Source organism: Zingiber officinale, chromosome 1A (assembly GCF_018446385.1).
Source record: "Zingiber officinale cultivar Zhangliang chromosome 1A, Zo_v1.1, whole genome shotgun sequence".
NCBI classification, from domain to species: domain Eukaryota; kingdom Viridiplantae; phylum Streptophyta; class Magnoliopsida; order Zingiberales; family Zingiberaceae; genus Zingiber; species Zingiber officinale.
Genome location: NC_055987.1, coordinates 91,601,626 through 91,628,620, shown reverse-complemented (window position 1 = coordinate 91,628,620; position 26,995 = coordinate 91,601,626). Strand labels below are relative to the sequence as shown.

At 37.7% G+C, this 26,995-nt stretch overlaps 1 protein-coding gene across 2 annotated transcripts; it reads right to left on the bottom strand.

Moving 5' to 3' along the window:
- Positions 1-15,795: 15,795 nt before the first annotated feature.
- LOC122026855 lies at positions 15,796-25,850 on the bottom strand. 2 transcript variants are annotated; one of them, XM_042585564.1, is made up of 5 exons: positions 25,607-25,850; positions 24,300-24,376; positions 21,999-23,888; positions 17,282-17,435; positions 15,796-17,188 (listed from the first exon to the last, which is right to left on the bottom strand). In XM_042585564.1, the coding sequence occupies exons 1-5, from the start codon at positions 25,686-25,688 to the stop codon at positions 16,560-16,562; spliced, it is 2,832 nt and encodes a 943-aa protein (XP_042441498.1). In that variant the 5' UTR covers positions 25,689-25,850; the 3' UTR covers positions 15,796-16,559. The 2 variants fall into 2 exon arrangements, with proteins under 2 accessions (XP_042441498.1, XP_042441508.1); XM_042585574.1 differs by lacking the exon at positions 24,300-24,376 and having other exon boundaries at positions 25,607-25,848.
- Between the last annotated feature and the right edge of the window lie 1,145 nt (positions 25,851-26,995).

Sequence of the window (26,995 nt, the reverse complement as noted above, 5' to 3'; positions counted from 1 at the left end):
GCGTTTGATCAGTATACGGTGGATTTTCCTTGATGTTGATCACTGCGTTCCATTTCTTGCAGCTGATTGGGGGCTCGGCTGAAGAATTAGGGATCATTCGAGGTGCGTAAGGTTATGTTTGTTAAGAATTTCAGTAAATCAATTGCTCTACAGCTAGGTTCAGGATTGATTTTGGAAGGAATTGGTGTAGTGCTTCTTTGGTAGCTACCGGCAGAAGTCTTGATGGGCTGTGAGAAGCGGATTTTGCTGGCAAACCTTAAGGTAAGTCATATAGTATTAGTTTTACAGAGGTTGGAGTTCATTTCGGGTTTTTGGAAGATTGTGAGTAGTTACTTGACATATTCATGTAGTTTTGATCATCCTTTCTGGTAGCAGGATACTATTTTGGCAGTGAAGTCCTTCGGCCTTGTTTCACCAGCTGCCACTTTGGAGTTGGGTAAGTGGTTTGATGTTTAGATGTGATTAGGTGGATGATTTAATTAAATATGGTTGGGTTAATGCATGAGATAAATTATTAACTATGGTGGTAAATAATTGCTCTTGTGTTAGGACATTTGTTTGCGGACAGCAGCTCTATCTAGCGTTGACCATCATTTCTAGCAGCATGATCTTTAGCTGTGAGTTAGCATGGGAGCAACCGGATCAAGGTAAGCTAAGTATGGAGTTTTGGTTGCATTTATGTGATAGATGGGTGAATGATTTATGTAAATGGATACATGATCGTTATTGGTATGTGTTGGATTGATTGGGGTTTGTATTGAGTTGGAATTTGTGGATATGATGATTGGTTTATTTAGATTGTTATGTGATCATTCTTGAGATCATCGGATTGATTATTGGTTGGATTATCAAATGTGGTGGTTTGGTTAGTTGTTGAGGATTGAAGTGAAGAATTGTGGATTTAGTTAAACCTAATTGGATTAAAACATTAGGTTAATTATTTCAAGATTGGGGAATTATTTAGCTATTTGCTACTTATATAATTAGCAAAATATATTATGTGATCGCAAGACTTTCGAGGCGAGCGTATCGACGTGAGATTGGTTTATCTGACACGGTCGACAGATAAATACAGATATTTCTTCCTTTGCCTCTATGTAGATTTTCTTTTAGCTTAGTGCATGGTTGTTATTTGACAGATTAGGTTACTTTATCTTATATCGTGTTCGGTTGCTGTTTTTCTTGCTTGTTACTTTTGCTTGAGCTTAGAGATGATCTATTTAATTCATATATAGTCTCAACTTTTGATATCTACTCTGTTGTGATTACACGTGTAGAGTAGGTCTTGTAGGGATTGTCGAGCTGTTAGTATTACCATGCTGATTGGGTATATGGTGTAGACTGTACGTAGGTTGGTACGCATGATAGGAGTCATCATGTTGACTATACATTTGCATGTCGTATATACACACGTATTTGTTATGTACATTGGAGGAGTTGTGTTGGTTGTAGGTTTGTTGTATATACACGTGTCTGATGTGTTTACCGGAGGATACATGTTGATTGTACTTATGTTCTGTGTACATGTGTCTTGTGGGGTTATTGGAGATCTTTGGTCGATTATACATGCGTAGTTGTGCGCATGTGGTTGGTGGTATATATGGAGGTATCATGACGATTATACTCATATTGTGGGGTACTCATGTGGTTTGTGGGTTGCATTGATGATGACAATGTCGGTATCATGATTATATATGTATATATATCATGTCATCATTCATTGCATACTGACGACTATTGTCTCCCTTGTGGTGAGAGAGTTGTCGGTTGTTTATAGCTGCCCATTCGGCCACTGTTGGAGAGTGGTAGCTAGGAGTGGAGCTAGTCCTATCGTGCTCATTTAGCCGCTCAGTGTTCTGTTAGCCTCGACCACTCTGGAGCAGTGGGTCTTGAGGGTACAGTAGTCAGAGGGCTTGAGTTGTGAGTGGTCAGGGACCCTTAGCTATGTAGTTATATAACTACTTAGCTGACTGTCCGCTTCGGCCGCTTATAGCGGTGCATGTACTGGAGGTTAGTATGGTTTGTCACAGACCCAAGCCTCTCGGCCATACAGGGGTCGTGGTGTCTAGAGAGGTGGCGGGGTGACCATGGAGCATGCATGCACATTTGCATTTGATGCGCGGTGCATCTTTGGAGATATATTTGCATACATGCCTAGTAGATACTAGTTACATGTGTTTGTGGTATGTTGCATTTGTTTGCGATATGATTGTTGCATATGGTTGTCATGCTACATACATGTCAATTATTTTACATATATTTGCAGTCGTACTTATATTGCACAGGTGTCACGAGTAGGTCTATTGCAGATATGATGAGTTTACTGACCATTGTACCAGGTGTTGATTCTAGATTGGGTATGTATCTATCATTATGTCGGTTGTGATTTGTACAGTATGTATGTCAGGTTAGTAGGTCTGATATGTTCAGATGCATTGATTAGGATAGTAGGATCATGTTCTTTGATTCCCTACTGAGACTGTATACCTTTGATCTCTATGTTTATGTATAGACCATGCACTATCTTTTCTATTACCCGCTGAGTTACCTATACTCACCACCGCATGTATATCTTTATGTTTTCAGGTAGATGGTTGGAGTGTCGCTCGGAGTATCCTGTCTGCTGGGTCCTACGTCACATCCGAAGGTCGTTTTTGGTTTTGTATATGTTTTATTTGTATTTGTTGTATTTGGTGGGTTGTTGTATTTGTTGTTGTGGTTGTTGTATAAAGCCTAGCCGGCTAGCAGTGTGTTGATTGTGTTGTATTGGGCTTTCCGTTTTCGTTTTTCCGCTGTGTTGGTTTTTAGTACAACTGTGTGGGCTGTTTTATATATAACTACGTGGTTGTGATTGTTTCATTCCAGCCGTGTGGGCTGTTATTATAACTGCGTGGTTGTATATATAAATATTCCAGTCGCATGTGGCTGATGTATTTTGCTTGTATTGATGCTTCAGATTGTCACCGGTACAGAGGAGATGCTGTCGGATTTTCATCTAGCAGAGACTCCTTTGGGGGCGTGACAATAGATATAATAGAACACTACTCTTAACTATTCCTAGTCAATCATTAATATGCAAGGACAATATTAATGTGTTGAGACTAGCATGTATGTCAACGGAGGATTTAATCTCACAAGTCATGGATATGAGATATCAGGTTGACACATGAGTATATATTAGAAAATATATACTGAATGACCCGCCATGAGAATGTTTCATGGATCATTATATGAGTGTCATAAACATTCTCATGTGACTATTAGTATGAATAGTCCTATAAAGTCGATCATTGAATATGCAATAAGTTATGCGGAGGAATGTGAGTGATGTAGATGAGATCTATCCCTTCCATATGACGGAAGTGATATCTATGGGCCCCTTGATTAGTAGGACACAAGAATGCACTGTTGGGACCGAAAAGTAGCTAGAGGGGGGGGGGGGGGGGGGAATAGCTCATCGCGTGCTTCGTGGTTGGCGTTGCTTGTTTCTTCAAAGATGTGGAGCAGAAATGTACAAGAAACAAAATACAACGCTAACAAATAGATTTTACTTGGTATCCACCTCACAAGAGGTGACTAATCTAAGGATCCACACACTCACGCACCCTCCACTATGAAAAACACACTCCTCTACAGTAACTACCGAAGGCGGAGAAGCCTTTACAAACTCTCAATACAAGAAGAAATGAAAGGATATGAAATACAAGCAAAAGCTTACAATAAACCCTAACCCTAACTTCTCTTCTTGCTTTTGATCCGCCTCTTGACTTGGAAGAACCTCCAAGAATCTTAAGAACTAGCGATCTGAACTTGAGAGAGAGCTGTGGACTCGCTGGTGAAGATTGGAGATGAATCGTGTAAGCACTGCCGAACGAATCGAGCGCCTGCAGCTAAATACGACGCCAACGATCGGATCCCGATCGATTGGATTACTCCCAATCGATCGGGGAGGCTTTGGATCAATCAATGGATCGATCCAGAGCACCTCTGTGCTCTGGGAATTTGCCTAGATCGATCAGCTGATCGATCCAGGGCTTATCACGCGAAATCACAGCTTCCCAATCGATCCACTGATCGATTGGGACTTCTGGATCGATCCACTGATCGATCCAGAAGGCTTCTGTGCGCTCGCGACTGCCTCCCAATCGATCCACTGATCGATTGGGACGAAGGCTTCTCGCAAGGACTCCCCAATCGATCGGTCGATCGATTGGGCTCCAGCCAATCGATCAGCTGATCGATCCAGCTGTTGGTTTTTGCCCAAAACCAAGTCCCAAAGCCCCCAAACAAACATCCGGTCAATCCATGACCTGTTGGTTTATCATGCCTAGCATCCTGTCACCCTTGACCTGCTAGGACTCCCTTACCAAGTGTCCGGTCAATTCCTTTGACCCACTTGGACTTTTCCTCATCGTGCCAAGTATCCGGTCACTCCCTTGACCTACTTGGGCTTTTCCTTTCTTGCCAAGTATCCTGTCAATCTCTTTGACCTACTTGGACTTTCACCAGATGTCTAGTCAACCTTGACCCATCTGGATTTCCCCGTGCCTGGCTTCACTCACCAGAACTTCCATTCTTCCTAGCTTCACTCACTAGGACTTCTCTTCTGCCTGGCTTCACTCACCAGGACTTTCCCCTAGCTTCACTCACTAGGATTTTCACCTGGCTTCACTCACCAGGATTTTCCTCTGCCTAACTCCACTCACTAGGACTTCTCTTCTGCCTAGCTTCACTCACCAGGACTTTCCATTCTGCCTAACATCCCAGTTAGGACTTTCCCAGTCAAGTATCCGGTCAACCTTGACCTACTTGACTCTTCTACAACCAAACTGATCAGTCCCTGATTAGAGGGGAATTGCACTAAATAATCTCCCCAAATGAACAACTGCACCTGCATTTTTCCATATCATCGAAGTCTTGTATTGTCAAATATTGAAACCCAAACCAAGACTCAAGCTTGGTCAATCAGGCCAGTCTTGACCTAAGGGATATTGCACCAACATGCACGACCATGCTTAAATGAGTTAATATGTAATATTGAGCTTATTTAATTGAGTGTCTACTTAGAGATCAAGAAACATAAAGATTGATAAGAGGATGACACGGTCTATGCCTCATTGATCAATCTAGATATCGAGGATAGAAGGATTGAGTCATAGAAGACAATAGCCACATAAAGGTTAAGTCGGATCTCGACATTCTCGTCACTTGGGTAGCAATGATGCCTTGATAGATGCCACTCATTGCTTATATATCTAAATGTTGATTTGGATACATTGCCAATGTTACAAGAACCTATTGGGTCACACACAAAGACCAAGTCAATGGAGATGAATTCATATGATGGATTATTGGATTAAGTTTAATTCAAATTGGACTCATTGAGTTAGACTCAATTGAATTCGACTATTGGATTGAGTCCAATTCAAATTAGACTCATCGAGTCAATTGGATTGATGATTAATGAGTTGAACTCATTATGTGATTTCATGAATTTGAATTCATGAAGAAAGAGGAGTGTACAACTTGAATTACTCATGCATTGGATGCATTGGATGAAGAGTAAACAATTTAAATTTTTCATGCATTGGATTCATTGGATGAAGACAAATATTAATGTCAATTAAGGCAATTGACATCAAGGCATGAAGCAATTTCATGAATCTATAAAAAGGGGTTTTGGATTCATTTTAATGATGAGTTTTTGGTGTTCTTGCTCTTCTTCCTCCTCCTCTCTTCCACTTGGCCGAAACTTCCAAGAAAGGTTGCTAACACAACCTTTGGTTGTTTCATTCTCCACTTTGTGAGTTTGTGAGACAAACGAGGCTTGTTTGTGTGGATACCATAGAGGTGCAACCACTTGATCGTGTTAAGATCCGCATCTAAAGAAACTCTGCTGTCGGGATTACGAAGGGCACACAACAAAGGTATAACTCCTTTTTCATGTAGAAACTTAGTACTTAGTATATGACTTCCTTTCGCATGGATCTTCTGCAAAGGAACTAGATGCTTTCCACTATACTTTTGCATGTTTAGTTCCCTAGTTTCTTACAAACTCTAGGACCCTTAAAATGAAATAATTTACTTAAAAATTTTTTTAAGACATTAATCAAGGGGGAGTGAAAGGAGTTAAACATTTTTTTGTTAAATATTTTTTCATAGTTAAAGTATTTTTTTTCAAAATCTCAAAGTTAAAGTATTTTTAAAATTTTCAAAGTTAAATATCTTTTAAAGTTAAAGTATTTTAAAAAATAAATTTAAATTAAAAAAATACTTCTTCAAAGTTAAATTTTTTTAAAGTTAAAGTATTTTTTTTTAAAAAGAGAGTAAGTACCTTTTAGAAAGTAAGTTAAATTTTTTTAAATAAAGTACTTCTTTAAAGTTAAATTTTTTCTTTTAAAGCTATGAATTTAGCTAAGTATTTTTACAAGAAATTTTTTTTTCAACGCTAAGTAAGAAATTATTTTCAAAGCTAAGTATTTAGCAAAGAAACTCTTTTAAAAGCTAAGCTTTTTGAAAAGAAACTCCTTTTAAAGTTAAGTTATTTTAAGAAACATTTTTTAAAGCTATGTTTTTTTTTGAAAAGAAAGTTAGAGTGATGAATTCGGGGGAGCTTAAAGTTAAAGTTTTGGAAAGAGATTAAAAGTTATTTTTTTTAAGTACTATCTTTACAGGTTAATTTTCTCTTTACTTAGTATTCATTTTGATTTATGTCAAAGGGGGAGAGAAATGTTAAAAGTTAAATCAAACATAACTTAATAATTTTTTATAATTGAGGACTAAATTAAGGGGGTGCACCTTTAATTTATTAAATCACCAAATTAGTTTATTTATGCTCAATTTCTAGGCTACATTTTTTTTGTTATTCTTTACTTAACTTCGAATTGTGTTGTCATAATAAAAAAGAGAGAGATTGTTGGTGCAGGAAGCAACAGATGATCAAACTTAAGTTTTGATTATGACAAAGGGTTCAAAGTTAAGGTTTCTTATTGCCCACCAAGTTAAATTGAGTGTGCAGGAAAGTCCTAAGTGATCTTAGGTAAAGAAAAGTCCTAGTTGAGACTAAGCAGGTGGAAAGCCTTACCTACGGTTAGGCAATGAAGTCCTGATCCGGGAGACTGGGAAAAGTCTTGCTGGGTCGAAGACGTTGGACAAAATCCTAGAGTCGAGAACGCTAGGTGATTAGATGTCCAGCATGACCCATCTAGTCTTCCACCTAGGGTCACGGACACCAGGTGAAAGACTAGATGGGTCAGGGATTAGATGTCCAGCATGAATTTTTGATGTCTCAGACGCTGATCAAAAGTCCAGAGGGTCTAGAGGACCGGTCTGGTAAAAGAAAATTTTTCCTGAGAGGAGTAGGTGAGGACGCCTTCCTTGAAGAGGGAACAATAGACGTCAATCTGACCTAGAGTTTCAGTGAAACTCAAAGTCAGGACTAGACAGTTTGAAGGCTGTCAAAACTTATCATACTTTACATATTATTGCCTAGAGTAACCTTATTTTGTAGGAAAAAGAAGCTGGCAAAATAGTGGTCCGGGTGCCCGGAGGGAGTTCGAGCACCTGGGAAGCCTTTGCTGAAGCAGCATCCCAAGCGAGGTGAGTGGCTAGGCGCCTTCACGGTTCGAGCACTCAGAGTTGTTCTAGGCGCCCGGATGGCCCAAAATAATCGGTACACTAAGTTGGCACGCATTGACTGGCGGGGGCTATGTTAAGGTCCGAGCGCCCGAGGGTGGCCCGAGCGTTCGAAGATGGATAAGTCTTGTTGGATCGAGTTTCGATGAGAGCACGCTACGTCAGCCCTGTAGGGGAGCCTGGGGGAGGTTTCAGGCGCTCAAAGTGGGCTATTAAAGGAGGATTTGACCAACACCTCAAAGATGACATTCCAATCACCTTCTACTCTTGCACGTTGCTTAGAAAACGCTTCTACGATACCCAAACTCCTCTTCAACGATCGAAGGCTTAATTCTTCAATTCTATAGATTGTTGGTACATTTAATATATTTCAATTTTTCAAAAGTTGTAATTAATATCTACTTGTATTATTTCAAATTGATAGTGATTTCTCATCGAAAGCACTCAATGAGTGCCGACCTTGGAGTAAGAGTCGTCACAGGCTCTGAACCAAGGAAATCAAAGTGTTAGCAATTGCTTGTTTTCACTTAACTTATAATTCCACTATGTTTTACTCAATCATGTTTAACAAATGTGAAAGTCATGAGTGCTCTTCCCCCCCCCCCCCCCCCCCCTATAGCGCAACGATCCTACATAGGTGATGTTGCCTTTTCCGTCATTGGAGGTTGACTTGATTACCTTTTGTAGATCCTTCTTTGTAAATCTCTTCTTCTTTATAGTGAGCATTCTTCTGACCATGTTCACTAGTTGCTCCTCTTCATTTGATTCCAAGTCTGATTCATCTTCTAACATAGGTTAGGTTCAGATTCTTGTCTTCATCTCCTTGGTTGAACCTACACAGAAAGCTATACCTTTATCTATCTTTTGGGAGTTAGCCTGATCATGTAATTTAAGTTTACATAATAGTTCATCTAATTTTAACGTTGATAAGTTCCTTGAAACTTTATAGGCATCTATTATAGATGCCCACAGTGCATTTTGGGAAAATGAGTTCAAGGCATACCTTATGATATCTCGATTTTCCATCTAGTGGCCGATCAGGTGGAGTCCATTGAGGATATCCTTAATCTACATATGACGTTGGCTTACTATTTCTCCATCCTTCATTTTCATCTTAAATAAATTATTTAAAAGAAAGTCATATTTTATTACCTTAGCATCATTGGTGCCCTTGTGTAGCTCGACCAATTTATCCCAAAGCCCCTTCGCATTCTCGAAAGGTCCGACCAGTTTGAGTTCTTCCTTGGTTAGTCTACATTATAGGGTGTTCAATGCCTTTGAGTCAGTTTGGGCCTTCTTCATTTTTGGGTTCCAATTTTCTGAGTTAAGTGGTACTTTTGTTGCTTCATCTATTGGCACCGTGTATCCTCGTCGAATGGAAAACCACTAGTCGATGTTAATCTTTAGGTATACCTTCATTCTCTTCTTTCAGTAAGGAAAATTATCCCCACTGAAGAGTGGAGGGTGGGTTGTGCTGTAACATTCATTTTGGGCCATTTGATTCTGAAATAGAATAAACTCACGAAGATTCCAAGACTATATCTTGTAGTAAGTAGTGTAGGAGATAAAGAAAACATAAGGTTGAGTGGTGTTGCACCAATACTGAGCAATCTGAAGAATTCACAATGAAAAGCTTATTTGAAGAGATAATTGTACCAATTTAGATTTAAAAAAACTTAAAATTGAAACAATAAAGAGCGAAGTGAACGAAAAAAATAAACCCCCTGCTCGATTGGTGGTTGCATCAATTCAGATCGACTTTACTTTGATACCACTTGTAGGACCGCTGGTCATGTAAGAGAAGGGGGGGGGGGGTGAATCACATGTATTTAAAAAACTTAATCTTTTTCGAAATTTAAAGGAAAGTGAGTGCGTAGCAGAAAGATAAACTAAGTACGAAAAGAAAAACAATAACGAACATAAGAATACAGTCAATTACTTGGTTCGGAGCCTTCGATGACTCCTACTCCAAGACCCAGGTCCCTTGGACCTATCAATGAGCAATCCACTAAATTCTCTGCTGGTAAACTCTTGGTAGAGTAATCGAGAACAAAGGAATATAGGAAAGTGTAATGACCTATACTTCCTTTTATAGATATAATAAATATGCATAAATAAAAATTCGTTACTAATAAAAAATGGAAATCTAGATGTGCTCATGTGTTGGCGTTAGTCTTTCGGTAGCGGTCGGGCATAGTAGAACAGTAGTATAGCCGCAACGTGAATACGAAGTAGCAGAACGATCGTTTGAGCTCGTATGAAAGGTCTTGCTTTATGGCTGGTTGAACAGTGCTTTTATTGAGTGTTGAGGGCGCCTCCAACCTCATCCGAAGTGCCTTCAACCTCAAACTTGATCTCTGAAACTTCAACCTCTATTATCTCTGAAGCTTGTAGTTTCTATCTGCATGAGGGTGCCTCCTAGTGCTCCGAGGTGCCTCCAATGCACTCCGAGGTACCTCCAATGCGCTCTAATGTACCTTCCCACAGAAACCTTCTATCTCCAAAGTTTATTTGTGCAAGGGTGTCTCCTTTGGGTCCAAGGCACCTCTGTGCAACTCCGAGGCACCTCCAAGGCACTTCGGACACTGTTCATCCGAGGCTTGTTTATGCATTTTAACTCTGCAAAATGCGTTAGTTAAAAATTAAAGTGTAGTACAATATAAAATAGCATTATTAATTAAATCATGTTTTACCAAGACCAGGATTTAGTCATGGTCTTAGCTTAGACATCCAAAATTACTCTAAGCTGGACCAATGCCTACAGTCACACTAGGACTCGACCTTACTGGATCACTCTCCTCCAGTGACTTACCTCCACTTACCAATGACAAACATCCTTGATGTCAGGTCCCTTGACCTACTAGGAATTCCTGTCAGACTTCAGCCTATTGTCAACCCAGCTAAACTTCCTCCTACCAGATCTCAACTAATATGGACTTCATGCCAGCTATCAACCTAGTTGAACTTCAATCTGGTATTTTGGTCCTCTAGACCCATCAAGTTCATATTTTACACACTTGGTAAATAGATTAGACAAACATAATATATAACTTTAATTCATTTATCATTCATCAAAACTTGAGTTTGACTATTGGTGCTAATTGTACTAACAGAAGGACTTTCTCAGCCTTTAGTAGTAGCTTGTTTCAGTCGGTCACCTTATTCTTTAAACGTGTTAGCTCCTCTAGGATCTGATCGGGAGGAGCCCAGGAGGATTCCAACTCCTCCACTCTCTTTTCAGGACCTTGTTTGCATGGTCTAGGTCTATCAAATTATGGAAAATGGCCAGCCCTGTGACCCAAAACTAGTAAAATGCAAAAGGTAGTGAGCTTAAGAGAAAAACAAAAGAGGCTTTTAATAAGGACTAAAACTTACCTCTATCACATCCTGGGCAAAGTTGTCCACCAAGACGCTTATCATTCAGTTGGTAGTTCATCCCACGCAATCCTCCCAGTCCGCATCAATTTTGTCCTTTAATCTTATCAAGTGCTAGGGGATAAGAGGCTCGAAAGAAGTTGCAAACCAACCCCTTTGAGAAGGCAACCTGAGGGTTGTGCTAGTCTTCATTAAAGCAGACCCCACGTGATGAGATGGGCCCAGAAGCAGAACCCTTATAAGGGGAGCCGATCAGAGGTGATGGTAAAAAGGAGATCAACTGTGCAGCGATGGGGTTGATCAACAATGAAGGATCTAGCTAGGGCTAACTATCGAGGGGCTCAGGAACTAAATCCTTATCGTCGGCCTGCTGTTCCTGAACAATCGGTGTCGATCTCTCCCCTTGAATGGAGGGAAAACGTGACAAATGATCCTCTTGAAGAGCTTGGGTGAATGGAGTAGCCGGTCGGGGACTTTTGTGGTGCATCCAAAGAGGTTCATCGGACTCGGTGGACTCTAAAGAGACCCTAATGGACAACCTAGAAGGAAAGGGGGTGACATTTCCCCCATGCTTGCCGCTCACTGCCTCCCGCCCCACTGTCCTCTGCCTTGCTGCCATTGGCTTCAATTGTAGAGTCAATCGAAGGTTCACACTTTTCTAGCTCGGCTTTCCCACACTGGTTGAGCTACTATTGGTTAAGCTTGAAGGTTTTAGCTATGTTGGTCTTCCACATGGTTTTAGCTGTATAGAAGCAAAAAGGGTCTCGGTTAGCTATAATGTTCGAATAAAATTAGAGTCCTTACCAAAGCTGAAGGGCAAGCCGACTTTGATCGGACTCGGCCCAAAAATATATAGAATTCCCTCTTGAAGCAGCTTGTTGATGTTAAACTTTAGGTCGTCTAATGTTTCCTTGGCAGAAAGGTAGATGGGCTCTCAGTGAAAGTCACCTATCTCTGGCGCAAGGGGTAACACCATCTACCATCCGGTCGGCCAGGACAAGGGGAACGAGTCAGACAAAAAAATGGTGGGATTTTCAACCCTTATTAGATGAAGGAATTTTATCAAAAAAGATAGATTTTGTTTGGAGAATGAAAATCCCTGTTTCTAATTTTTTCATATAATAGAAATAATAAAATACACGAGGAATTAGGGGGATGCGGTATAAGTGGGAGAGAATAATCACGTTACATAATAGTCGGATGGAGCTTGGGGCCGACTACTGAAGGGGAATGTGGAAATACTAAGAAATTTCTAAGAAAAAAGGGGATGGGAAAATGAAGGCCCCGTCAAAAACTGATCCTTGAAAAAAGTAATATATCTAGGGAGAAAGATGAGAACGATCATAAGCGTTAGGAATAATGATGTGGTAATCTTCAGGAAGTTTTTAAATTTTACCAAACTTTGTCCACTTCCTCCACCATTGAAATTAGAAACGGTAGAGTTGTACCATAGAGAAGGAACGCTCACAGGAACATCGAGAGCCATAGTGCAAGGAAAAAGAGAGGACACAAAAAATCTCGAGGAAAACTTACAAAGAAGAAGGTCGAAAAGCTAGATCGTGACAGTGAGCTATGATTGCTAGAAGAATGCAGAAAACATAGGCAGAAATCCCTAAGCTGGCGAAGCTTATAAACCCTAAAGGTTTAAGGCAAAGTCGTCCGATCTCTAGGATAAAAGCGGTCTAATTACTATAGTTGTTGGATCAAAAGGCTGGAACCACTAGCAGTCTAATCGACGAACATATCTTTAGGAAATAAAAAAGTCGGTATGATTAGGACACATGGCAATATCATAAGAAAGGAGATTTATGATGAATGTGATTAGCGAATCATTACTCTAATATGCCATCACGTGTATCATTGCACCATGCCATGCATTTATGGCATCTGACATTCCCCATTCCCCAAAAGGATAGATTTCAATGGCAAAATAAAAGGATGATGCCAGCAGAATTTGAGGGTTTGAGCGACAAAATTAGAATGTTGAGAGGTCTAGTCAGTCAGATCCACGCCTCTTTCTACTAAACTTAAAGGGGATGCTTGTGATATGATGAATAGGAAAGAGCCTTTTAGTGGGGCCAGGGGGTTAACAGGCTAGTACAAGTGTCGGTTAAAGTCCAAGATGTGTTAAAAGCCCCAGTAGCTAGCCTAACAGGGCCTTGCTCTCTCCTGATCGGCTCCCCGCCGATCAGATAGGCTTTCTATGTGTTGCATTCCTGGCTTGGACCGAACTTGCTCGCGACTCTACTTCCCCCCTCTCTCCTGATTGACTCCTTATCGATCGAACATGCTCTCTATGGGCCTTATTTCTAACTCGAGCCAGACTCGCTCAGGGCTTTGCTCCCTGCTCTCTCTCGATCAACTCCCTACCTATTAGATAGGCTCTCTATGGGCCCCATTCTCGGTTAGGACCAGATTCACTCAGGGATCTGTTCCTCTCTCTCTCCTGATTGGTTCCTTGTTGATTGGACAGGCTCTCTATGAGCCCCATTCCCAGCTCGGACCAAACTCGCTCGGGGCTCTGCTCCCTGCTCTCTCTAGGTTAACTCCCCGCCAATTAGACAGATTCTCTATGGCCCCACTCTCGGCTCGAACTAGACTCGCTAGGGGCTCTGCTTCCCGCTATCTCTCAATCATCCCGACCGATCAGACAAGCCGTAAAAGAGTTGACATTGATTTACTGAACCGCCCATAAAATCTCTATTCCCTTTGGGGACATCGCCATAGCCCAATTAGGTCATATAAAAGAATGGGCTCTCTGAGAAGCCCATCTTCCAACCAGCATCTCAAATGGTCTCCCAACCCAAGAGCCCATTTTCACCATTAATACAATATGTGAGGTTGTCAGAAAGTCAAAAAATCATATCAATGTACAAATATGCAAGATACGCTACATACCCTCCCTATACCTATGATGTGACTACTGAATGTAGTATAAGCATGGTAATGAGACATATTTGACAGCAGGATAATGCCTCATTAAATGTGGGGATTGTAAAGGGCATTATAAAAGGAGGTCCTTCTCTATTGGTGCAGGTACACATGCTCGCACATCCACATACTTGCCTTCATTTATTTCTATTTTTGAGCCACCACTGCCTTCTGACTTGATCGTCGGAGTGGATGTGTCAGGGACCTCTCCCTGGTCCGCTTACTAATGATTTCTTTCCCTCCTCTTTGTTGACCGTTCACAGGGGATCACTAGAGTTCCGTAGCTAGGCATTCTTGGGTCCACTCTCCGTAGCTTCTAGACGAGATCATATACTAAGTTTACAAATCTTAATTTAGTGTGGTGAAGTGGGTGCAACTTACAATGTCAAGCTTGTGTTGCTCAACAGATTAGATGTCTACTAGACTTGACCCGGGTTGGATCTGATCCAGCTTGGATCCATAATCAGGTGAACTTGTCCGTTATTCATTATCTGTTGACCCAGTTGAACGGGTCCAAGATCGATCGATTATGGTTGGGCCCTCGATGAACCAATTATTCAGTTTTTTATTATTTTTAATTATAATTTTTTATTTAATAATATTTATAATATTATAGTAATATTAATTACGTATTTGTTTTGAATTATACCTCTCTATTAAAATTATTTTTTTAACATGTTTATTTTGAATTCTTTGACGTGTGAGTATCCTACCTTTCTATTAAAATTATTTTTTCAACCAATTTATTTTGAATTCTTTGATATGGATTATCCTACCTTGAACTCGTTATATTTATCAATCTTATTTAACTACATTAATTAGACAATGGTCTTATTTTATTCGGATAATATTAAATTTATAAAAAAATATTTAACTTATATCCAATAATAAATTTATCAATGAATATACCTTATTTAATAATATATATATATATATATATATATATATATATATATATATATCAAAGGAAGCCAGAAAAGTGTTCATTTCTCCCATTGTTTTATTTCTAGTCCAATTGTTGTCTTACAAACTTAATTTATTTTCTTCATTATAAATAGGAGGACACCCAAAAAGAGAAAAGATACAATCTCCTCAATGAAGGTGTTGATAAAAGAATACAAGTCTTAGCAAAAAAAAATAATCAAAGTTCGATAAAATGACTTACCTCTTTCTTAAAGAAAATATTTTTCCTTTAAAAATGCCCATTAATCAAATAGAATTGCTCACTTAAACATGGTTTATCCTTACATCGAATATTAAAAAATCAAAAAATTATTTTTTTATTCACGAATAACTAAATTCCCCTCGTATCAAACATTATGTTTGCCTCCTTATCAAAAACTCTGTTCCTCAGGAAAAAAATAATCTCATAAAAAAGATGATATTTCTAAAAGACAGGAAGAAACCTTAACCTTGTCCTGATGAACAAGTATGCCCCATGTGCCATAATAAAATCAAAATGTTTATCAGTTCAACCAGTTAACCTTGAAATCGTAAACCAAACTCGCCTAACTGGAGCACACAGAGAGAACCCAGATCAGTTGAAAGATCGGTTCAGCTACAGACCCAGTTCCAAAATCAAATTCAAGCAAGTTATAAGTTAACAGACTATGCATGAACACGAGTTTTCCGATTTGTCTTCTTCATACCTGTTGGAAATTTTTAGTTGAATTCTTTGACCGCGCAAAGGTAAAATTTCGACAATGATCTGCATCATTATGAAGGGAATGGCATAATTACAGTACTTGCATACTTAAGTAGTGATTTCTGCTTTGTATCAATACTTTTGGCAGAGAGAAAATCTACCATGAACAGCACTAGCAATCCATATCAATACTTTCGACACAAAGGAAATTCACTCTATAAAGAAGATCAATACTGATATTATTGCACTATCAATATCCATACAATACTGAAGACCAACTATCATTGTGACATTATCCAAAAAAAAAAAATAATAATAAAGAAGGGGTCTCTGAATTCAGAATGCAATCTGGGGCGTTTTTTTTTAAAGGAATATCTTCATGTGCAAGCCCAAAACCAAACTTGGTCTAAAAATACTCACAGCTCATTACTATGATTGATTCACTTTTACCACACCACCACCTTTTTTTCTTTCTGGCGAAAAACATGAGTTTGCGACTAACTCTGACCATTCTATTGTTTCACAAAACTCCTACCTGATATTTCTTTAATCTAATATATTTGTATGGGGCTAAAAAACTAGGATCTTGAAGCTACCTGACCATTGATAGACATCCTTATAATGGTCTGGACAGGACGAATGTTTATCAAAGAGCAATGGTAAGACGAAAATTACTGCCACCATATACCATATAAAATCTCTGCACAATCCAGCATCATTTTTGAGTATTTAGTTATTTGCTGTATACTGTGTAAAGATCTCCATTTATAGTTGCCTGTAGGATGACTCTTGCACTTGCCATTGACTAAATCCTGAATTCTCAGTGGACCAGCAAGAAGTAAAGCTTCCTAGTAGCCAAGACATTCATCTAAGCATAGCCAAACAGTGGCATCTCTATATGCTTATCCAATTAGGAAAATCTGATGATCTGTTCCCCACATAGCTTTCGCCGCCACAATTTGATTCAAGGAGTCTATCCCTGGATAAATTCCACAAGTTCTTCCAGAAGTTCCTCCTTCAGCAGCCTTGCTATCTCACACCCTATGTCATTTATGTGATCGCCTAAATCTAACCACTTGAAGTCCAGAGCTTTATCCTCGGCATTACCAAAACTAAGTTCCGCACGTTTTTTCACCAAAATTTTCCATGATCTCTCAATGAGCCCCTCAGAACTCCACATAGGTCCAATTGTTCTTATTGAATTAACCCATGGAAGTGGGTCCATACATGGAGCAAGGATCTCTGCCAGGGTTGAGTTTGTCATATCAAACATTAGCTTCCTTTCCGACTTTGACCATGAGACCAACTTACCAAATTTCTTCTCAAGCTTTTCAAATAAGGTTGGGTTCACTGGATATTCTGGTAAATGACATGCATTGAACAAATTGTTTTGCTTAGAACTGTGAATACCAGAAACAAATAGTATATCAAGTAGGTAGGTGTAGTCCCTCTCCTCTTTATCCATAAAGTCCTCTTCTAGATAAATACTCTGTGGAATCAGATCAGATTCTTCTCTGCTGTCTTCATTACTTAGTCTAAGCATTTTTGAGGACTTAACACCAGGATTCTGTGAGATTGAGGTTAATTCTTTGCTTGGATGCCCTGCAATAAATTCATTAATGTAATTTGTAACATTAGACTGAAGATGGATTACAACACAAAATGGATGAAGACTAACCCGTGATTTATGCTTACCATGGAGATCTATATTTTGAGTTATGGAAATTCCCGAGTCATCCTCTCTAACTGGAGCCTCAGGTACAAAAACTAGGCATGATTGTGAAGCCTTTTTCCTTCTTTCATGGTTGTGAAAGTCACAATCAACTTGAAGATGGTCTGATGAGAGGTCCTGTAACAAGAGTTTGACTCTTATAGAATTAGACATCAAAATAACTCACAATATTGTAACACACAGGAATAGCTATTAACAATTTTAAATAAACACGGTATAGAGATAGCAATATGATTATAGATATGTTTGTTGATTTGGTAAATCATGCTAATCATGCCAATTGCACCATCCAGATTACTATCACTCTTCCTAAATCCATCCTGAAAAGCATCAGGAGCTTCTTAAACCATTCTCCTCTTGGGTAATATATGACATGTCGTTCATGGGAATACACGAGAGTCATTGTGGCGTATCTTTGAGCTTACCATTAGATATGCTTTTGATTATTTCCATACAGCTCATAGATACTTCCAGAATGAGGTGCAACACATCTGGTATTCATTTCTAGTAACAAAATGCACATCCTCTAAAGGGCTTCGTCTTTCTCCTTATTGCTCTTTGTAATGTTCTATATAAATCCTGTGGAACAGGGTTGCTCTAGAATCGAGCTTTCTCTGAATTCCCTATCAATCCTGAAAAATCTGCTTCCATTGCTGGTCATTCTATTGATGACAACATGTTGATTGTTTAGCAGTTGATATATATAATGAAGCATACAAAAGGAGGGTTCCCACTCATTCTAATAAAAATTTACCTTGGAAAATTTTTTGACTGTTTCCCAGCAAGGTATTTTGTTTACGTATGAGTTTTCAATGGAATGCTTATCAAATAGATTTTAGCTTTGCTTGGCACTTTTTTTTTGTTAAATTAATGGTGTTCTTTTGGAAACTTTTAAGAGCTCTAAAGGCATTAGACCAAGGGAACCATATCTCCCCTTCCCTGTTTATTATCATTCTACAATTCTTATTACCTTTACTGGACCATTACACTCAGCAGTGTTTTTCATTCTTGCATCAAACCTGAGGTTAAGCATATAATATGCTTGACATTAGAGCAGGTTCAGAGCCTATAGTTTATTTGCACCTTATTGTCCATTGTATTTCTGAAAGATTCCAAGAGCTTGTGATTGCAAAAACTTAATTCATAAGATTGATAATTGGAATTCCAATTATCTATCACAAACATGAAAAGCTGTGTTGATTAAACAGTTAATAGAACCCACTCTTTATCAACTACTAGTTTATCTACTAAGTTACTTGTGAATTGATAGTCTATCCTGTAATTTTCTTTAGAATAACTCCAAGGAACACACTATGAAACTCACAAATCGGGAGGCAATAACATTGCCTGAGGGTCTAGGTGGACTTGGTAAGTTCATGAAATAGAGAATTCAAATCAAGATTCCATATCCCATCAGTAATAAGTTGGGCCACCCATTAAGCCTACAAAATATGAATGGATCTGGCTATCCAACCCTGTGGTCATATTGCAAGCAAAAGTGCTTACAGGTCCATAAAACAAAAAATATTTCCTATGCTATCAAAGATAGACAAGTTGCAGGGCAATTGACATCTTAAGACAGCTCCAAGAGTTAAAACATTTATTTTGGAGACTAATCAAACAAACACTTCCTACTACTACGATTAATTATCTACTCAGTATATTCATTGTAATAAATTCAAATAACATGTCTATGGGTTGGGTTGTAATTCAATAAAATCATTTGGTCTTTCAATGTCAATTTGCTACTTCCTATTCAGAATTATTGCCTTCAAAGCTTGGTTATCAATTAAAATATTTTCAATATTGGATTGCTGATTCACAGTTGCAGGAAGTAAATGAAGGGGAGAAATCTGCCAAAGTTTTTTTTTTTGCAAGATCTTGTTGCTAATTCCTTTTGGTTCCTATGAAAACAAACAAAATGAATATGTAATTGGCAAAAATTGGATTTCACCTACTATATTAAGGAGTTATACATATCCTTTTACAATAGAATATTTCTTCCATACTACTATTAGTATCAAGTTGGAAATAATACTGTTAATTATGTTTATGTCCCATGTTCTTCTGCTATTAGTAGATTTTCTAACTCATATTCTTATCATAACCACGAAAATTACTCGTGTTCTGACGGATCTTATGTAGAGAAGAATGCTTTGGCCGGTGTTGTTATTCTTCTTCTTCAAAAAAGATGAGTCTAAAGTTGTTTCTGGTTTTAGTGCAATTAAAGTTTCCAATCTGCCACATGCAAAATGTTGGTATGCCTTGCAAGGGCTGTGTATAGCTCCACAAGAAGGTTGACTCATTTTACCGACTCTCAGATTATTTCAGCTGACCAATATGTTTAACAGCAAGGAACAGAAGCCTTGGTTTGAATCTAATCCTGTAGATGGTTGTTCTCCGCTTGCTTCTGCATCATATATCGTTGGATGGAAGCATATTTATTATTTTGGAATATAATAGATTTCATTTCCAAAACATGGGAAAACAAATTCATCTTGACATTCAACTTGCAGTTCCATATAGATCTGATCATGCAGAAGTAAACATAATTAAAGATTAAAAAGCCTAAGTGCTTGGTAATTGACAAAAGCAAGAAAGATTTTGGACCAAAGTTGTTAGAATCAAAATCCTATCTAGGAATGGTGAGGAGTTGATGGGATAGGATAGCAAAATCAGAGTGTTGGATCATAAGGTCCTATAACTTAACAACTTCAAAATTATATTTGGCATTTAAAATAATACAAGTAATAACTTATATTATATAATATTAAAACAAAGATTTGAAGCTATATGATGTTACAATACCATAGAGCATAATTAGAATTATTCATATTATAAATATAAAAAATTATAAATGTTGCAATATAATTATGAAGTTGCATTCTAATGTAGCAATTAGTAACTTCTATAAGATGATGGCAATGATGAAAGCTAGAAGGATTCTTCAAATCAGAAACTAAAAAAAATATTCTTAGACAATAAATTTAGGCCTTAGGATTTCTTGAATGATGATATAGCATTTAAAAGATGTTCCCCTTTTAGTGAATGTCATGATCAAAATGTGTGTGTAAATGTAACTATATTCCACTATGTCAAAGTTGTTTGGATTAGATCTACCTAAGAATGAGATTCCAAACCAATCAAGATCCTACTACAGTTATGGAATCAGTAAACCAATTTTAACACAATTGCAAAACAATCTAGAGCATCTCCTATAATTCATCCAACCATAAAATTAACAAAGGTTAGCATTTGCATGGAGATAAAATGTATATCCAATTCAACACTTAATAACTGGCTTGTCTTCAGTTTGGCAAGTATTAAGTATATCAATGCAGTTATAGTATCAGCATGAGGGTTTGTCTTTCTAACCTAAATATCCTTATATACTTTATGGAATTACATTACCTTCCCATATAAACCCAGGCTCCACTGGGCATTGGTTGTTCTATTACAACTTTCTCTGGCACCCCTAGCATTCATATATAAATTAAATTGGTTTTTAACAGATCTTATAGTTAGGCTGTAACTTGATGATGGAACTGTCAACCTAATTTTAGCTAATAGCAAATATGGTGCAAGTTTGAACGAGCATGACTTGATGATACTAACACCTAATACATGAAGAAGAATGCTTTGCTTAGTTGATGATAGAATTGTCAACCTAATTTTAGCTAATAGCTAATGTGATGCAAGTTTGAACAAGCATGACTTGATGATACTAACACCTAATACATGAAGAAGAATGCTTTGCTTAGTTGATGATAGAACTATAAACTTAATCTTCACTAAAGAAGGAGAAGCTTAACCTTCACATAGAGATAAAAAGTACCTCCAATTCAACATTCAATAACCGGAACATCTCCAGTGGGCATTAGCTTAATTCTATAGAATTTTCTCTAGGCACCCCTACTTGCTATGATGAGTTTACACGGCCAGCCCATATAAATATAGGCCTTAGCATTCATATATATATTAAATTGTTTTGTTAACTGATTTTGTAGCTTTGATCATGGAACTTGTAACCTAATTTTAGTTAATATCTAACATGATACAAGATTGGACAAGCACAACTTGATGATGATGATGATGACGATGATCAAACACCATATACATGAAGAAGGTTTTTTTGCTTCGCTGATAATAAACCTACAAACCTAATCTCCACTGATATCTAACAACAGATAAAGAAGAAGAGATATACGAAATGACATCCAATGTGTAAGATACTGATGGCTTTGGAATGATATGTGAAATGGAAACACAGTTCTGCATCCTGATGGGCTTGGAACATTATGCCTCTTGCCATATTGGACAAGACACAAGATTTTAAACTATGGCTGTGATATTGGCACGAGTCTTAAGTAAAACCTAGCTCTGAAATGAAATTATTAGTGAGATCTTACCTCATTCCTTTTTCAAAAACTATGTTGAATTATAAAATACTGAAATAGCATAAAAGATGAATATTTTGTCAATTTAACCTGAATGTGGAAAAAACCAAAATGATGAATTGAGGTATGAAGACCACAATGCATGGAAATGCAAAGACACTGGAAATGAATGATGCTAATAGGAAGCAATAAAAGAAAGAAAGAAAACTATAGGAGAAAGGACTCAATTTGCTTTTTACTGTTAAAAATCCTCATAGCTCAAGCAAGTAAAGTCAGTATGAACCTTCATGTCAGTGTTGGATACTTTGATATTTTTAGAATTTGTTTTATCAGTTGACAACTTATCCAATTCCATTGTAGTTTTCAGGAACATATCCATATCTGCAGAGCTAGGAACATAAAGCAGTTTATAGTTCCCTTTAGAAGATGCTTTCATAGGCACGGCTGTTGTTTTATTCTCTTGCGCCATGTGTATTTCCCTAGTAGAGCTGTTCTTTTCGTGCCTGTGCAAGTTATAGTCAAGCTTGTGATTTCTTCTTTTGATGCTTTTTGACAGAAGATTTCCTATCTGGTTTATTTTTGTAGGTCTCAATGTCAGCACATCATCAACTGAGCAAAACCGTTGGCTATTGGATTGATGTAATCTCGCATTTTGGTTCCCAATAGCTGTTGATGGAACTGGAACAATTGTAGGTTTCGGTAAGTTTAAGAAGAATCTTCCATCCAAACACTTTCGGGGGCTAACAGTCATATAAGAGTCACATGATGCTCGTGTGCTACTTGGCTTTTCATCTGAAAAACTATGAACTGCCGAGGAATTATATGCCTTGCCTTTTCTCTCCATATCAGACTTAAGACAATATTCAGCAGATTGACTTGAGCCAATATTATAATGTCCCTCCTTAATATAGTTAGTCATCTTCAATTTTGGTAGATTTTTCTGAGCTTCACTTCCCCTAGATTTAACTGAATAAGCTAACCCAGGGTCATGGTTGCTACTCCAGTCTTCAAAATAACCAGAAGATCTCCTGAAAGTCCCAGAGTTCAGTAGATTTCTCATGTCAGGCATAGTGCATGAGCTGCCATTCCCAGAGAGTATGTTAAGACCAAAAATGGGCATGTGTTTCTTATCTCTACAAATAGATTCTCTCAGTTCTTCTGTAGTTTCTCTAGCTATTTCCCTGCAACCAAAACCTTCCATGCTAAGGGAGAAGTTCTTCAGATTTTGTCCTTGATTGTGGGTTTCTTTAATCCTGGGTTGAGCAGTCCGCCTTCTACGAGCAGACCAAAAGTTCTCAGGGGTTGTTACATAGAACATTTGTCCATTGACAAGGGATCTATCATTATTAGGCTTTACACGACTATGATTGTGATGAATACATTTGCGATTTTTCCTAGCGGCATGTTGTTGTGATAACTTGTATGAAAATGAAACACTGGGGTGGATGGGAGAGGAACTAGCCATACAAGTCATTGGTCTCTGAAAGTAGCACATACCATCTTTCTTCATATGAGGAAACCTATCTGTGATCCTGTTCAGTGGACTGGATACTTCACCAGTAGTACTTATACAAGTATGTGACTCGGAAATTGCTTTCTTGCTTTCTAAATGGGAGGGAGCAAGCCACCTGAAATTTGGTTCCTTCTGAAATCTTAGAAAATGATGTTCTCTAGAATATTGCCTGCTCATATTGTTGCCGGATTTGTTAGCCATCTTGTATAATTTGTTACTTGGGATTTCCATTGCATCCATGGAACTTTGGCCTGGAGAGCTCACATTACTCTTGCATTCTTTACTTATATCAAAGTTGTATTGTCTTAAACTTGGTAAGGCCTTGGCAACTGTTTTTCTCTTTTCTCTCTCAACTTCAACTGTTTCCAGTGCATCATTGTTGTCATTGAACTCATGGTGATCAGCCATATTCATGTGAAACAAATGCTCGTCTTTAATAAGATACTTCCCTTGAATGCCTGCAACCGATAGTTTCTGAGTGAAACCATCAGCGACTCTCTTTCGCTTGTGGACTAGCCTTTGAGGAATTTGTTCATCAAGACCCATTAACTTGGCAATTACACCTGATGACCACCTAATTTCTTCTTCTCTCATCAACTCTTTATCCATGAGCATGCTTCTTGATTTTACACTGGTCTTGTCATATGAGCTTTGGCAGTACTGAACAACAAAATGTATTGTAATGTTGCAATAAACCATTAGAGGATATACAGGTAAGAAGTGCAAACATTAAAGATGACAAAAAAAATCTGTTTTTATTTAACAGTATGGTGCCTTTTGGATATGTTAGTGCAAAGTGTATGGTGGTAGTGGGAGATTTCACCAGAACTATCAAAGGACATCACAGAACACTATATACATATTACTAACAGTAAACATCCACATTTAGATTGTTTAATCAGATGGCTATTTTTGATACTTTGACAGTTCAAAAGTAGCCCAATAAATATGGAATGATGCACGCAATAGGTTTCAAAAGGCATTCAAATGAAAATCTTCCTTCTATCTTTCTGTTCTGGTGCACATGCAGATCAGTGGCAGAGGATAAGTTCAAGGAAAACTAGCACTTACAGAACTTTCTTCTCTCTGAAAGGTATTATTGCAAGCAGAATCAGATATTGTTCCATGATGCTTTAAATACTCATATCCTGAAGGAAACCCAATTTTCATAAGCTGTGTAGAAAACACTAGCCAAAACAACAGTGCATCTAAGTGAAGTTTCTGAATAGCTTAAGGGGGACACTGAACATTTAAAGACTGCATTATGCTATAAATAAAAACAAACAGACAAACAAACAAACAAAAGGAACCTCAACGTGATAAATGTGGATATTATTGCTTGAACTACAAGTCTATGTCATCAAAAGAGTGACCACAGGTACTAATGTGTGATGATATAGGACCAATTAGGCTAACTATTATGTCGAGTTATAATGAATATGAGAAAGAAAGTGATGCAGGATATATCACAAAAAACATTCCTGCCAAATAAGTAACAGAAAATAAATCAATAGGTAGTGCTAAGAAAGGCTCAACATGTGTCTTTTCTCATTCTGCAGACTTCAACAAGTTTCATGATAAAAAGATTCATAAACCTAAACTGCCATTAAATATTCAGATAGATGATAGATATGGTTAAGTTTCACAACCTACATAATTATCAGGTGAAAGAAAAAAAATGTTTTCCTACCGTAATAAGGAAGAATCCACTAAAATTCCTTAGTTTAGAACAACAACAACAACAAAAATAAACTTAGCACAAAATTAAATAAATAAGTAAATAAATAAACTCAGAACTCAATAACTAACACCTAGGGCTCTACTAACAACAAAATGGGATTCCTCAATTTCATTGGTTTATGTGCGTGAAGAAATGACAATAGATTCTCTTTGTTCCAAAGTCATGAATTAACATTAGAATTCATTTCTTCCAATCTAAAATTCCTTAGTTTGGAATAAAATAAAACTAAACAAATAAACATAGAACTCCAGTAACTGGCACTTAAGACTCTACTAGTGACAAAATGGAATTCCTAAATGTCATTGATTTCCTTTGCTAAGAGCGTGGAGAAATGACAAATTCTCTTTACAGTATTTTTTTTTTTTTTAAAAAAAAAATCCATTTCTCTCATGAAACTATAACTCTTTTTCTTTCAAGAATTGGTTCCATTCAGGCTGTGAGCACAGAATAATATATATTCGTCAGGGAATAATTGAAGAAGAGCCAATTTTAATCGGAATCCGAAACAAAAAAATAAAAGAAGCACGATGGCGATTTAATAAAGCAAGAACGGAACTAAAATCGCAATCAAGGACTAATCTTTCTGCCGGTCCATTCCGAAACCCGCGGAGATAAAGAAGAAGAAACGAAACGGCACCTGGCGAAGCGCGCAAGAGGATACTGCCGGATCGATCCGAGCTTCTTCGCCGGCGTCGGCGAATCGGGAAATCGGACTCCATCCCTCCCTCTCGGCTCTTGCTCTTCTCCAGTCTAGTTGACTGAATCCAGAGAAAGCGAGAGAGAGAGAGAGGGTGCGTTGTAGAGCTGGGTACGATTGCGGGTCACGGTGGAGTCCGCGTTTTCAGAGTCGAGATCTAATGATGCTGGCGGCGGCGGCTTCATCTTTGTTTCGTTTTTATTTTCTTATGTTTTTTACCTGAGGCGGCTGGTGATGTCATAATAACACGTGTAGAATATTGGTAAAATTTGCTAACATAATTACATATAAAAACAATGGATCGGATGATTCACCAATAATTTAACGGTGAGTTAATTCAAATTTAGTAGAGATAATAATAGCTTTGTAATTTATTATCTTAATTTTTTACTTCCGTTTTATGTCATTGAACTCACAACGGTGTATGATTGAAGGTTTTAGGTTTCGAAACTCAGGACCAACATGTAATTCATCCTTTTGTGTTTTTTTTTTTAAACTTTATTTTATTTTATTTTAAGTATCTTTTTCTATGGTCCGATGAGGGGCGGTAACACTGCAAGACCAGATTCTCTGTCTTGGTGATTCATGACACGATTGACGTCGGAATTTGAGTGAGTCTGAGCAAGAGCTAAGATCGACGATGAAGAGAATCTTACTCAGATCCAAGATTCTGATGCCGATCATATCAGAAATAATTTTCTTGAATTTATCTTTCTCCTAAGATATATTTCTGATCGGGCTGGTAGCCTGGGCACCGACGATAAACTAAGGCGACGAGTGAGATAAAGGGATAAGAAATTTTAAAGACAGAGAGAATTTGATCTGTAATACTGTGACCCACTCTTATGATGATCGCAGCAATCACGACAGATGCTCTCGTTTTGTTGTAACATTAACAAAATTTTATTGATTCTTCGAATTTTTTAGTTGAGAAAAGATAACTTCAGAGGATCAACATTTGTGAGTTAGTATTTTACTGAATCACGCACTCCACTTTTATTAATATTCGAACCATGTATAATATATTTGTATTTACTAAATCATGTACCTCATTCCTATAATACATACCCCTGTCTAATTATAATCACGTTGAATATTCCAAAATACTCAAATTGCCTATCATACTTTCAAAATTATAACATCATGTACTCGATGCATATGTTGCCCATCACATTTATACCAATCAATTGTTAATATATTTTTTTAAAATACAAAGTTTTTTTTTTAAAAAAATTGATTTAGGTTAAAAAAATTACTACACTCAATATATTATATAAAATTGATATTTACTCACATAATGATAATTAGAAAAATTAGACGAATACATAG

Bases quoted from the DNA above. Each gene is read 5' to 3' on its own strand.
- LOC122026855 (XM_042585564.1), bottom strand. From the start codon at position 25,688: ATGGAGTCCGATTTCCCGATTCGCCGACGCCGGCGAAGAAGCTCGGAT. The intron at 17,436-21,998 runs GTTCATACTGAC...CTCTTGTTACAG, and splicing joins TATCCAACACTGACATGAAG to GACCTCTCATCAGACCATCT. The intron at 17,189-17,281 runs GTAAGCATAAAT...AATTTATTGCAG, and splicing joins TCAAAATATAGATCTCCATG to GGCATCCAAGCAAAGAATTA.